The sequence below is a fragment of the Myxocyprinus asiaticus genome, chromosome 17 (genome assembly GCF_019703515.2).
Source record: "Myxocyprinus asiaticus isolate MX2 ecotype Aquarium Trade chromosome 17, UBuf_Myxa_2, whole genome shotgun sequence".
NCBI classification, from domain to species: Eukaryota; Metazoa; Chordata; class Actinopteri; order Cypriniformes; family Catostomidae; genus Myxocyprinus; species Myxocyprinus asiaticus.
Genome location: NC_059360.1, coordinates 20,206,439 through 20,221,892, shown reverse-complemented (window position 1 = coordinate 20,221,892; position 15,454 = coordinate 20,206,439). Strand labels below are relative to the sequence as shown.

General features: G+C 40.4%; 1 protein-coding gene across 6 annotated transcripts in view; it reads left to right on the top strand.

The window, feature by feature from the left end:
* asap2a (ArfGAP with SH3 domain, ankyrin repeat and PH domain 2a) overlaps positions 1-15,454 on the top strand; it is a 141,728-nt gene that overhangs the window by 90,660 nt on the left and 35,614 nt on the right. For all 6 annotated transcript variants that reach the window (XR_007899682.1, XM_051723475.1, XM_051723474.1 and 3 more), the window contains 3 exons: positions 13,177-13,280; positions 14,051-14,120; positions 14,932-15,019. Coding sequence is in view for 5 of the 6 variants with exons in the window: in XM_051723475.1 (XP_051579435.1) it covers positions 13,177-13,280; positions 14,051-14,120; positions 14,932-15,019 (262 nt within the window). In the remaining variant the exon portion in view is untranslated. The remainder of the gene's footprint in view (positions 1-13,176; positions 13,281-14,050; positions 14,121-14,931; positions 15,020-15,454) is intronic.

The following is a 15,454-nucleotide window of genomic DNA, read 5'->3' as shown; positions in this document are numbered from 1 at the left end:
GACTGAGGCATCATGAGGAAGGAAAAGTGTGTGGATATATTGAAGCAACGTCTCAAGACATCAGCCAAGATGTTAAAGCTTGGTCGCAGTTGGTTCTTCCAAATGGACAATGACCCCAAGCATACCTCAAAAGTTGTGGCAAAATGGCTTAAGGACAACAAAGTCAAGGTATTGAAGTGGCCATCAAAAAGCCCTGACCTCAATCTGATTGAAAATATGTGGGCAGAACTGAAAAAGCGTGTGCGAGCAAGGAGGCCTACAAACCTGACCCAGTTACACCAGTTCTGTCTGGAGGAATGGGCAAAATTCCAGAAACTTATTGTGAGAAGCTTGTGGAAGGCTACCCAAAACATTTGACCAAAGTTAAACAATTTAAAGGCAATGCTACCAAATACTAACAAATTGTATGTAAGCTTCTGACCCACTGGGAATGTGATGAAATAAATCAATGCTGAAATAAATCATTTTCTGTTATTCTGACATTTCACATTCTTAAAATAAAGTAGTGATCCTAACTGACCGAAGACAGGGAATGTTTTAGAATGTTTTAGATTAAATGTCAGGAATTGTGAAAACATTGTCTTTGTGTTTGTTTTTGAGTTGCCACAGTATGCAATAGACTGGCATGTCTTAAGGTCAATATTAGGTCAAATATGGCAAAAAAGAATCAGCTTTCTCTAGAAACTCGTCAGTCAATCATTCGAAGATTTCATACAAAGGTGTACACTACAGTCTTCAAAGACAAAGGACAACTGGCTCTAACAAGGACAGAAAGAGATGTGGAAGGCCAGATGTACAACTAAACAAGAGGATAAGTACATCAGAGTCTCTAGTTTGAGAAATAGACGCCTCACATGTCCTCAGCTGACAGCTTCATTGAATTCTACCCGCTCAACACCAGTTTCATGTACATCAGTAAAGAGAAGACTCAGGGGTGCAGGCCTTATGAGAAGAATTGCAAAGAAAAAAACACTTTTGAAACAGAAAAACAAAAAGAAAAGGTTAGAGTGGGCAAAGAAACGCAGACATTGGACAACAGATAATTGGAAAAGAGTGTTCTAGATCTTAAACCCATTGAGCTTTTGTGGGATCAGATAGACTGTAAGGTGCGTGAGAAGTGCCCGACAAGCCACATCTATTGCAAGTACTACAGGAAGTGTGGGGTGAAATGTCACTTGAGTATCTGGACAAACTGACAGTTAGAATGCCAAAGATCTGCAAAGCTGTCATTGCTGCACGTGGAGGATTTTTTGATGAGAACTCTTTGAAGTAGTTTAAGAAGTTCTGAACATTTATTTGAAATTGTAATAGTAATTTTTCACGTTATTAATATCCTGACTATACAATGTGATCAGTTGAATGCCACTTTGGTGAATAAAAGTACCAATTTCTTTCCATTAGAGCAAAATCTGTACGTTATTCCAAACTTTTGGCTGCCAGTGTGTGTGTGTGTATATATATATATATATATATATATATATATATATATATACATATACACTCCATCTATACACTACTGGTCAAAAGTTTTGAAACACTTGACTGAAATGTTTCTCGTGATCTTAAAAATCTATTGCTCTGAAGGCTTATGCTTAAATGTTTGAAATTAGTTTTGTAGAGAAAAATATAATTGTGCCACCAGATTAATTTATTTAATTACAAAACCTAAATGTAATTTAAAAAAAATGATTTGGACTTGGACCAAATAATAAAGAAAAGCAGCCAATAAGTGCCCAACATAGATGGGAACTCCTTCAATACTGTTTAAAAAGCATCCCAGTGTGATACTTCAAGAAGTTGGTTGAGAAAATGTCAAGAGTACATGTCTGCAAATTCTAGGCAAAGGGTGACTACTTTGAAGATGCTAAAATATAACACAGTTTTGATATATTTTGAGTTATTTAACATAATTCCCATAGTTCCATTTATGTTATTCCATAGTTTTAATGACTTTACTATTATTCTAAAATGTGAAAAAAAAAAAAACAAATTATAATAAAGAATGAGTAAGTGTTTCAAAACTTTTGACCGGTAGTGTATACACCGATCAGCTACAACATTAAAACCACCTGCCTAATATTGTGTAGGTCCCCCTCTTGCCGCCAAAACAGCGCCAACCTGCATCTCAGAATAGCATTTTGAGATGCTATTCTTCTCACCACAATTGTACAGGGCAGTTATCTGAGTTACCGTAGACTTCGACAGTTAGAACCACTGGCCATTCTCTGATGACCTCTCTCATCAACAAGGCATATCCGTTCACAAAACTGCTGTTCACTGGATTTTTTTTAATAGTAAATTCTAGAGACTGTTCTGTGTGAAAATCCCAGGAGATCAGCAGTTACAGAAATACTCAAATCAGCCCGTCTGGCATCAACAATCATCCATGTGATTATCTAATCAGCCAATCGTGTTGCAGCAGTGCAGTGCATAAAATCATGCAGATACGGGTCAGGAGCTTCAGTTAATATTCACATCAACCATCAGAATGGGGAAAAAATGTGATCTCAGTGATTTGGACCGTGGCATGATTGCTGGTGCCAGATTGGCTGGTTTGAGTATTTCTGTAACTGCTGATAGGATAGGAGAAAACAGGATGCAGTTGACCAAAATGACATTATCTTCAGAAAGCTGAATAACACACTACAGCATCTCTGCTTGGGAGAGGCAACAGGTGATCGCACATGCTCTCTCTCTCTCTCTCTCTCTCTCTCTCTCTCTCTCTCTCTCTTTCTTTCACACACACACACACACACACACACACATCCTTGTTTAACCAATAACTTGTTAGAAATAGCCAAAGCCTTGATACTAGTTCTAAAGTGACATTTTTGAATTACTAACAGAGGCTTGGACGCATCATTTGGTTTGAACTAGCAACGTCAGATTCTGATCCATCGTGTAAAAAAGTAGTTCCATGCGCAAGTGCGTTTTTTATTTACTTGTTCATTGAACTGTTCTTACCTACGGCTGAATCACAGCAGTGCTGATGCAGGGCCATATCGCACTCTTGCTCATGTGATATTGCATGCATATATATATATATTTATATATATATGGATTAAATTCATTATTTTCCTCAAAGTTCTACAAACAATACCCCATAATGACAACGTGAAAGAAGTTTGTTTGAAATCTTTGCAAATTTACAAACACATGTACATAAGTATTCACAGCCTTTGCTCAATACTTTGTTGAAGCACCTTTGGCACCAATTACAGCCTCAAGTCTCTTTGAGTATGATGCTACAAGCTTGGCACACCTATTTTTGGGCAGTTTCTCCCATTCTTCTTTGCAGGACCTCTCAAGCTTCATCAGGTTGGATGGGGAGCGTCGGTGCACAGCCATTTTCAGATCTCTCCTGAGATGTTCAAGTCTGGGCTCTGGCTGGGCCACTCAAGGACATTCACAGAGTTGTCCCAGAGCTACTCCTTTGTTTTCTTGGCTGTGTGTTTAGGGTCGTTGCCCTGTTGGAAGATGAACCTTCGCCCCAGTCTGAGGTCCAGAGCGCTCTGGAGCAGGTTTTCATCAAGGATGTCTCTGTACATTGCTGCATTCATCTTTCCCTCGATCCTGACTAGTCTCCCAGTTCCTGCTGCTGAAAAACATCCCCACAGCATGATGCTGCCACCACCATGCTTCACTGTAGGGATGGTATTGGCCAGGTGATGAGCGGTGCCTGATTTCCACCAGACATGATGCTTGCCATTCAGGCCAAAGAGTTCAATCTTTGTTTCTCATGGTCTGAGAGTCCTTCAGGTGCCTTTTGGCAAACTCCAGGTGGGCTGTCATGTGCCTTTTACTACCATACAGGCCTGATTGGTGGAGTGCTGCAGAGATGGTTGTTCTTCTGGATGGTTCTCCTCTCTCCAGAGAGAAATGCTGGAGCTCTGTCAGAGTGACCATCGGGTTCTTGGTCACCTCCCTGACTAAGGCCCTTCTCCCCCGATCACTCAGTTTGGCCAGGCGGCCAGCTCTAGGAAGAGTCCTGGTGGTTCCAAACTTCTTCCATTTACGGATGATGGAGGCCACTATGCTCATTGGGACCTTCAATGCTGCAGACATTTTTCTGTACCCTTCCCCAGATCTGTGCCTCGATACAATCCTGTCTCGGAGGTCTACAGGCAATTCCTTGGACTTCATGGCTTGGTTTGTGCTCTGACATGCACTGTTAACTCTGGGACCTTATATAGACAGGTGTGTGCCTTTCCAAATCATGTCTAATCAACTGAATTTACCACAGGTGGACTCCAATCGAGTTGTAGAAACATCTCAAGGATGATCAGTGGAAACAGGATGCAGCTGAGCTCAATTTTGAGTGTCATGGCAAAGGCTGTGACTACTTATGTAAATGTGATTTTTTTTTTTTTTCATTTTTTTTTTTTTAATAAATTTGCAAAGATTTCAAACAAACTTCTTTCACGTTGTCATTATGGGGTACTGTTTGTAGAATTTTGAGGAAAATAATGAATTTAATACATTTTGGAATAAGGCTGTAACATAAAATGTGGAAAAAGTGAAGTGCTGTGAATACTTTCCGGATGCACTGAATGTATATATACATATGTGTGTTTGTGTGTGTATGTGTGTGCTTATTTTGTTGTTTTTAAATAGTATCCTTTAAAGTTACAGTGGTTAGTGTGGAGTAGTTAAAAACTGAAGTTCTTTGAAAGTCACATGTGGATTGATAGCTCAGGGGCTGTGCGTTCGTGTCATCTGATACTGTCTTTTCCTGCTAATCACGAGTTCGAGACCAGCTGTACTTATCTTATTGTCTGTTTGGATACATGTAGAAAGTAAACTACATCCAGCAGATTGGCTGGCACTGACACTGTGTCCTGTAAGATCATTGTTGGTCATTTGTTCATATAATACTGTGTATATTTTTTACATGGTATTTAACTTATGTTTATTGCCACGATTGTGTTTTAAAGGTAAAATCATTGCCAATACAGTTGCATGAAGTTCATGATTACATGGTAAATTTTATTATTCAACTTTATCACATTATACAGTAGCCTACAATTACGTGAGTTTAGTTCACAATAGTCTGGAACATTACAGCTTTTTGTCACATTGAATTACGCACGCTGTAGCCAAACGAACCGAGACAATGAGCACTGCGACACGTGTAAATAGCAAACATGACCTCTGAGCAAGGTTTGTTCTCCTTGGTCCACTTTATTTCCAAATGTTCTACAGTTTCTGGTGTGTTTGTTGTTTTATTTTTATCATGCCTACCGCCGTGCTGTGATAGTGGGAGTTCCCTCTACCTCATTCTCCAGTGTTATGTTTTAACTGGGGCTGAGTTTTGAATAAACTTACTACATAATGTTGGCACCCTTGTACAGATGAAAATAAGTGTTATAATCAGAATGACGGAAAAAAGCTTACAGCAGGAGATTCGATCTGGTTCAAAAACAATATGATCAGTGCAATTTAACAGCATTATCAGTTTGAGCTATTAGGCGGCGATAACACTTGTGAGCATCTTTATGTTCAAATGAGGTTTCTTTATTTGGTGTGAAATGTGCACATTTTCAAGCAATGTTAATGCCATGTTAACTTGTACTTCACGTTCACAATATGATGTTTACTTGTGCTTCAATTTCACAATATGATGGTCTTGTCAGATTATGACATTGTATGAAATCTAACGTCTTTTTCTCATCTAAACGCTCTGAAATATAATTATAAACATTATAAAATCAATCAATAATTTAATGGACAACAAACTGCCAGAATTGATAAAGCCCTACTGAGTGTTTTTGTTATTAGTGTAAATATATTTTTTCAATGTATGTTGCTAATGTAATCAATCATGCTCTTGCTTGGCAGCATGTGAGTCCCCACTGCAACTTTTTCAGCTCAAACAAAAGATTTAAACAACTCCTCCCGTCGAGTTAAGGTGTGAATCACTGAAGCTTTTGATGTTTAAAACGGATGTCTGTTAAAAAAAGTTTCTAGAAAAATGTCTCTATAAAAGTGTTAAAAAGGTTTTAATGTCCTAAATAATGCAATAAACCGATTGGAACACGGATCTGTCCTGACGTCCTCTGCAGATAAAATAACCATAGTATTACCATGGTATTTTGTAGTAAAATAATTGTAACCACAAAATTAAACATGGTTACTATATAAGCAACATAATACTGTAGTAACACCATTGTTAATATCATAAAATCTGTGTTTTCCGTCAAAAAAAATCAAGGTTACTACAATATTACTATAGTAAAACTACCTTTTATATAATTTGTTATTTATTATAAATAGTAATAAAGAAAATATTAAGAGTCAAGAAACAGAAGGGGAAAAATAATACGCCTAACGCAGAATCGAACCCTGGTCGTGCAGACACCGGCACACAAATGTTATACACCATGCCATTGGAGTGACACTCTCAACACTTTGTTGTGTATTTCTGTTGTGTAAAATTGTTGCTATTGGAGTTACATCTGAAAGCAAATATTCACTCCGAAAAATAATCAATATTATCAAGCTTTGGGGCAACATTGGTTAATAGCACATATCAACTACTAATAAAATACGACCACAGATAATGAATAACAAAGCTTGTAACCTACATGTTTGAACTGCATAGCGTTTCTGGTTATTACGTAAAACTCTTAACGCATGTATTGAGACAAATATTATACAAATAATTGGGTACTAATGTCCACCCTAATTCATGTAATGGAAAATTGCGATAATTTTTCAAATATTTTATAATATTTCCCGTAAATAATGATTCTGTTCACTTTTTCTTTAGTTTTTATTGTCAGGAGAATATAACATGATATGACACAATGGTATGCATATAAATTAATTAATTAACATTTGATAATCCTTGTTAAAAACAGAAAATATGGGCTAGCCTATCGGCACATTAAAAGAAATCACAGGTTTAGAGTCTTAACAGTTTTTGGAAGTCACAATTCTTTGAATATGCGGTCTAATGATGCTCGCTCATAACGTCTGTGCATATGTATAAAAAAATACTCACAAATGATAATTCTCTCTAATGAAATGTGAATGAATAAATGCAAACAAATAACTCTCCAATGCGTAGACATCCTCATGAACGCTGAATGCTGCAGTAAAGTCTTTAGCATACTGTAACAATTTTCTTAGGATGATGTGCAAGGAGGAAGCGGGAGATGGCAAAATGAAACTCAAAAAGGTAATTTATTTCCACAATAACTCAAACAGTTCGCTTTTCAGCGCATCTTACCATTCTCATCTCCTAATCTCTCTCTCCATTTACAAACCGGCGCTCAACCACGCCCCCACCACCACATACCCCCATCACCCAACTCAGGCCGGGGAGCCATCTGGCCTGCCCTGTACTCCCCCCCATTTCTGGAGAGAAAGTCCAAAACAGCCATCTGTGCCCCCGTCTGTGGACCACCTTGAACTTAAAAGGCTGAAGATCCAGATACAAACAGGTGATCCGTGCGTTGGTATCAAGCCAGGTCTGACATTCTTGAGGCGGTAGCAAATTCTCCTGTGATAGTTGCCCCAATGTGTGGAGTTTTGCTCTCAGGTCAAGAACGTATTGAATTTTGTTTTTGCTGTTTGAAGTTCCCTCCTCCCAATTTTCCCTCACGACATCTAAGACACCGCGAGGCTTACACCCATACAATAATTCAAATGGGGAGAACCCCGTGGAGGCTTGAAGGACCTCTCGCACTGCGAATAACAGGGGTTCAAGCCACTTATCCCAATTCCGAGCATCTTCGTGCACGAACATACGAATCCGAAGCCATCCGTTTGCGGGTGATACATGCTTGTCCGAATCAGTTTAATTCCCAATAATTCATGTAGTGTACTTAAAAGTACTGCCTTGGTCAGTGAGGATTTCTTTCAGAATCCCCACTCGGGAGATCATTTTGAAGAGTGCCTCCACAGAGATATTGCACAAAGGCACTGCTTCCAGATATCACATTGTATAGTCCACCAGAACCAGCACAAAGCGATAATCGCATGCCGTCCACTCTAATAGCTCGACGAGGTTTGAATCATGATAGTCATGGTCACTACAGGATAATCGTGGATATCCCCATGCACTCATCTTACCTTCACCTTGTGACTAGCACCCAAAGCCTCATCTTGAATCAGGCATTGATGGATGGAGGTTTGGCTGCAACCCGAATCCACCAAGGCCTGGTATGTACCCCCCTTAATACTCACAGGTATGCGTTACATCCCAGCTCAATCGGGGGTGGCCTGTGCCGCGTCAGAGACCCAAACCAATGTCCCCAGCTCCATCACAGGGCACTGGTCCTAGAAATGCCTGGGCTCCCCGCAGCTCCAACAAACCGGCCCAGGCTCCACACCTGCACCCGTGACAGCGGGTCCACCACCCTGGGAGTGAGAGCGGAGGGGGCAGGGGAAACCGGCAGTTATTGCAATCCCCGAAGTCGAGGAGCCGGTATGGTAGGGGCTCCTCCCCGTTTCCAGGGAGGAGGAACAGGACGGAAAGCAGGGGGAGCAGGGTAGACGAGAACGAGAGAGAGAAGGATCTCGGGGCTCGCCGGCTCCTGAATATGCCGCCATGTGGTCCTCTGCCAGCTGAATGGCCGTTTGGAGTGATGCCGGGCGGTGGCACTGGACCCACTCTGCCTTCCCTCTCGGAAGTCGAGAGATGAACTACTCCAGTACCACCAGATCGATGACAGCTCCGACGTCTCGTTGCTCAGCCAGCAACCACCTCCAGCAGGTGTCCCGATGCTGTTGGGCGAAGGCGAACGGGCGGCCGACCCATTGCAGGATGGCTTTTCTCCAGTTGGTGTACACCAGGTGGTTCTCTGCTGGTAACTGCTGCGCCATGAGTTGGGCTTCCCCGGACAGCAGTGGAAATAACCGGACCACCCACTGGGTGCTCGGCCATCTGCATGCCCCCGCCGTCCACTCAAAGAGCTCCAAGAAGGCCTCTGGATTGTCTAGGGGGCCCATCTTGACTAGCGGAACCTGGGGCGGTCACGGGGTCCAGGGTCATGGTGGAAGCACCCTCCTGGTGCAGCAAGCTCCGGAACATCGGCCGGTTCTCCGCTTGGGCCTGGAGGAGCGCAATGAATCACTGCTCCTGTTCAGTGCACAGCTCGAGGAGGGCTTAATGTTGTGTTTTGAGGAGGCTGGCGAGGGTCTTGACCACGTCCTCCAGAGGTGTGGAATCCATGCAGGCAATCTTCCTCCCTTAATCCCAGGTTTTGGCACCAGTGTAACAATGTTCTTAGGATGGGGTGCAAAGAGGAAGTGGGAGATGGCAAAATTAAACTCAAAAAGGTAATTTATTTCCACAATAACTCAAACAGTTCACTTTTCAGAGCAACTCAGCACACACTCTTTCAGTGTGTGTCTGTGGGTAGCTCTCTCTCCCTCACTGGCATCTGGCTCGCTCTTAAAAGCCCATCTCCACTCTCACTGCAATGACAAACAGCTGTTAGAGACAGTCATTGCCAGGTGATGATCCTTACCTCTCTCATCTCCTGATCTCGCTCTCCATTCACAAACCGGTGCTCAACCACGCCCCCATCACCACACATATGTCTCCATTGCAACGTTTAGCCAGAAAATAAATGTTGTGGTATTTTTAAGTTTGTTGTTCTTCTTTTTCCTCTTTTTTTTCTTTTTTTATGGCTGTTGGCAAAACAAGCTTAACTTGCCCTTACCACCTCCAACTTAATGGTCGTTAAGGGAGAAAGAGCTCTGAGGCATTCAGCTCTGGCCTGTTGAAATTCTATGGTTATAGCGCCCCTTAGTGGTTTAGAGCTGCTAATGACCCATTCACATGGTGATCGTGGCGGTAGAAAGCCTATTCTGAATGGATACCCACTGTATGCTTTACAGTAATATGTACAATTGTGCATGTTTAAAGTGAATGCAAAAAATCAGAAGTTAACAATCTTCTTAATGCCATGTGAACAGCTTCTAAGATGCCAAGAGTTTTTTAGTCTAGCTATCCGATAACATTGCCAGGTTTACCCTGCTGGCCTTCTTTGCTATGAGATGAATGGATGATATTTTGGTGATCGGCCAAATTTGGTGTTTTGTAAACTTTTCAGCATCAATCTGATTTAGCTGGTCTTAGAAACAGATAACATTGGGCCATTCTTTCCAGTCCAAATATTCTACTCTTTGTGTTATATACAATGCTCGATTCTAATTAGTCAGTTGCAGCATTCTGCAGTCAAATATTTTTTATAACTGCTTCTAAACTTTATAACTGATCATTGTCTCACACAACTGATTTCCTGCATAGCTGTGGTAGTTTCATGTCTGTTATATCACTCCATGATATGGTTCTTCTCATGTAATAAAATAATTTCAACTCAAATTGGGTCAGCACAATTAATCAGATAAATAATCGAGATTACTATTAAAGCTGCACTTTAATTGTGAAAAGTGTAAGTTATAGCAGTCCATGTAGGTCTACTCGTGTTGCGTCAATGTTTTCCATTTAATTTTCAATTTCATGTTTTTTTAGGGATTGAGCATTTTAACTAATAACAGACAAGTCCGTTTCTTGCTTTTCTGTATAATTGATTCAAAATTTGAAAAAAAAATAAATAAAATTATGCAGTGGCAAGAAAAATTATGTGAACCCTTAGGAATTACCTGTAGTTACTGTATGTATTAATTTCTTTACAATAATGAACAAACACAATCTGTTTTAACTAATAACACACACATTATTGTATTGTTCTTGTACATATAGAATACATCATTCAAACATTCACAGTGTAAATTGGGAAAAGTATGTGAACCCCTATGTGACGAGGAGGAGGGTGTGGCCGGGCCGTGAGGGTGCACGGCCGGCGCTGAATCAGATGATCAACGGGAGAGTGAGATAAAGGGGAGCCGGAGACCCCAGTTCAAGAGAGAGAGAGAGACACACATGGCTGCATATGTGTGTGTTTGTTTATGTTTGTTTTATGTTGAGTTTGATATTAAACTTTACGTTGACTGTTCAGCTGGTTCCTGCCTCCTCCTTGCCCATCCTTTAACTGTTACAGTGGTGCCAAAACCCAGGAGGGAGGAGGGATGCGCTGTCGCTGAGTCATCGCCGCTGCCATCCGCCAGAGGAGCAGCCGTGGCCATCTGCCTGGGGACAGTGGGATCGCTGCCGGCCACCGGGGGAGGACCAAGCTGTCATCCGCCAGAGGCAGAGGAGCAGTTGAGGACCGGGCGACAGTGTCTCTGGGGACCGGCGAGCCAGTTTTTCTCTCTCCTCTTTCGTCCTTTTCCTCTCCCCACACCTCCCCTCGTCTCTCCCCCATGTTCCCAGGACGCGGGGTGGACCGAACAACCAGAAGGGCATCGTCTCCCCTCCAGAGATTGGGGGGGGGGGGGGGGGATGTAGGAAGTCAGTCCGGTGGCGCCCTGGCCTGAATCGGGCGGGGTAGGAGTGTGACGAGGAGGAGGGCGTGGCCAGCGCTGAATCAGATGATCAGCAGGGAGAGCAAGATAAAGGGGAGCCGCAAACGAAAGTTCGAGAGAGAGAGACGCACTCGGCTGCGCTGCATGTTTGTGTGTTCATGTTTGTTTTATGTTGAGTTTGATATTAAACTTTACGTTGGCTGTTCAGCCTATTCCCGCCTCCTCCTTGCCCATCCTTTTGCCACACCCTAGGCTAATAATGTCAACAAAAGCTAGAGTCAGTAGTTGGCAAACCTGACATCAAATTAATGAAACTATATTGGAGGTGTGGGTTAGAGCTACTTTGACTTACAAAAAACACTCAAACATCTTGAGTTTGCTATTCACAAGAATCATCTGCAGACGTGGACCATGCTTAGCAAAAAAGAGATCTCAGAAGACCTATGATTAAGAATTGTTGCTTTGCATAAAGCTGTAAAGGGTTACAAAGTTCTGTCGAAGAGCTTAGATATTCATCTATCCACAGTTAGACAAAATGTCTATAAATGGAGATGATTTAGTACTGTGGCTACTCTCCCTAGAAGTGGCTTTCCAGCCAAGATGACTCAAAGGGCACACTGCAGAATGCTCAATGAGGTAAAAAAAAAAAAAAAAAAAAGACTTGAAGGAATCATTGGAACTGGGTCACATCTCTGTTCATGAGTCTACTGTACAAAAAACATTAAACCGGCATGGTGTCCATGGCAGGACACCATGAAGCAAGCCACTGCTACAAATGAATGCAGAAAACTAGCTAATTCCAAAGGGTTCACATACTTTTTCTTGCCACTGTACTTCTGAGAACAGTGTGAACTTGACAGAGGCAACTAGTCTTTATTAAATGATGCATAACATAGCAATAAAGTCATTCAGGAACACAGTTCTGAGCTTGTTTTGGATGTGTAAACGACATTAAGAATACAGCTTGAAGCTGATCAACCCAAAAGAACAAATATACATTTTTGTCATACTTGTGAAGCCTTAACTCAAATCTTTATTTCATGTCCATTTATTTAATAATTTATTTGGTAAGCAGCAGTGTTTTTATTTGTAAATTAAAATTGATAAAACAGGCGTATTGGTTGTTTAAAACAAAAAATAATTATCAGTTATCAGTACCATTGGATTGGATATGCATCCCCATATAAAAGTGTTGTTTACATTATTGCAGCATTTAGTATGAAACGTATGTGTGTAACCTGTCTTAAGAATGCTCTCTTGTCTTCTTTAATGCTACCGTCCTTTGGCAACGAAGTCTAGGAGAGTAAGTGTCTTTTTGGTATGCACTTTCTGCCATCAGATCATACATGCACATTTTACTTACATTGTTTATAAAATGTACAAAACCAAAATGCAGTCTAAATTGTATCATCATGTTAGTAATATTGATTGCCGGAGTTCTTAAGCCAAAATTCTTGTTCAACTCTGAGTGATGTGACACTATGTTTAAGCCAAGCTTTTCACAGTACACCATCAGAATACAACCCATTTTGGCTTTCATTCAACTCAAAAACAGCATTAGTATTAAAATGAAAGCGTTCTCATTACTGGCTCAGAGCCTTGTGTTCCACAGCAGTGCATTTCAAAATGAGCTCAGCTCTCTAGGGACACTTGAAGCCCACTGCTCCCATTTCCTCATTGGAGTGACAACACTGTGACTGAGCTACAAAAAAAGTCCACTGTTGACATGTCCAGTGTTTTACTGCAATTACATATGCATGCCGAGTATGCACTTAGATATCTTTTCTGTTTTCATAGGACTCACAGGTTAGACAAAGCGCCACATACAGTCTACACCAGCCACAGGGCAACAAGGAACATGGGACAGAGCGCAGCGGAAACCTTTACAAGAAAAGTGATGGGTAATCATATTTGGACATCACATAACAGATCACTCATTAAAATGCCATAAAATGAGTTAGTGCATGTTTGTTACAACAACTAAAACCAGTACTGCATAATTTATAGTGTATTGAAAGCCGTGAAGGTTTATTTAGCTCCTAAATAGTGTTCTTAAGCACTACTACAGGGCTCAACGGTAAGGATTTTTCTGCTGGCTCGGTCGGGTAGATTGTACTTGCCCTGCCAAAATGTCACAGACAATGTACCAGAATTGTTTTTTATTTTTATTAAATGTTAATGAATAATAATGAGAGAAGTTGAAATGTAACTCCTTCATTTTAAAAAAATTGCTGGAAATATTTGTATATTTTTTCATTAAATGTTGTCATTACAAAAGAAGAATTACTAGGTTTTTAATATGCAGAAGTAGCTGAAAATTATACAGTAATAATGTAACTCCTAAAAGCTATATTCATAAACACACTTTTGGTGGAAAACGATGGCATACACTGCAAAACACTACTGAGTGTTAAACACTACTGAACCCTTTTTACCTTATGCTTCCAAGACTATCACAAGTCACTTTTGTAAATTCGACAAAGCCTCATCTATTAGCCAGCTAATAACTTCATAATAACACCTGAATTTGAAACAGCAATGTTTAGTACATAACAGAAACCCAAAACATTGCAAGGCATAAAAACACAATTTAACACAAATTAAGATGGGTAAGTTGAATCTCTTGTGGATGATGATGTGATTTTTACTGTTTTTCTGTTTATTTTTCTAGGCTTCGGAAAGTATGGCAGAAGAGAAAATGCACAGTGAAGAACGGTTATTTGACCATCTCGCATGGGACAGTACGTAAATACTGCTGACCTTGCTTATACTGTATCTGATTAATTCCTCTCACATGTGCTCGCACATGCACTAACACACAAACACACAATCACACAGGGAAAAAGCAAGCCTTGTTTCCAAGCCAAGGTTCTTTTTTGGTAAATAAGGGCATTTTCCTCATTAGTGCTATGCTGATTCAGTAGCTGAATGCCTTTGAACTTTCCCTGTAAGAAACAGAAGCCAGGCCTCTCAATGAACATTATCAGTCATTCTTGTGTCCCTTTTAGAGGCATTTCCTTTGGCCTCAGTGCTGTTCAGATTTGAAGACTTTTCTTGTCACCAAGGCAACTGGCGAGAGGATTGGGAGGAGTTTGGAATAAAGAGGAATACAACAGTTGCTGTTGTACACCTTGTTCTAGAGGACATCAGTTATGAAACTTAAAGTTTTTGCTGAAGCCAGTGGTCAATGTAGGGCATCCATTTAATGTATCAGTTTTCACAAGATTGTATATGTATGGAAAAAGAGAGCGTATTAAAACATTTTGAAAGCATGTCCTGGTCAAATGTCACCACCAAATCTAATGAAAAAAAAAAGAAAGAAAATAAATTATATTTTGCATAAGATAATTTTCTGCCACATTCTCGATACCATAATTCATCAGGATGTTTTACTGAGAGTTTTTATTTTTTTGGTATTACTCCAGATTCTCTATTTTGATTCTGATAATTCTCTAATATGAGTCTCATTACATTAGTGTTGGGAGGAATGTTATTGGTAACTGATATGTTCTTTCGTTCCCTTTTCTCTCATTCTGTTTCTCTGTGTTTCAGGCTAACAGACCTCCTGCTAAACTCAATCTTCTTACATGTCAAGTGAAGCACAACCCAGAGGAGAAGAAGAGTTTTGACCTCATCTCCCGTACGGTTACACCCCACAGTCTTACTTCACACACACGTCTGTAAATCTGATACAGGAGCTCTGTAAATCTTAATTCAATTCTAGGTGCTTAAGACCTAGCTGAGCAGCAAAGAAACACATATGTTAGAGAACCATTGAGTGATTCACATTTGATAATTTAGAGAACTAAATATTGTAAACATACAGTAAACTAAATAAACAGGTAAACAGTAAGTGGGTGATTTGCATTGCACTGTGATTCAGGTTACTTTTCATGTAACTAATCTCTCAAGTAGTGTTGGGTAGTTTGATTCATTTTTGTAAAATGGTTCTTTTGGACGGTTAATTTCATTGAGCGAATACATTTATATTAATTATGGCTGTATGTTCCTGCACAGCTATTTACATCTTTTTATTTGTACATAAAAATATTGCTGTTTATCACTTTTTTTTCTA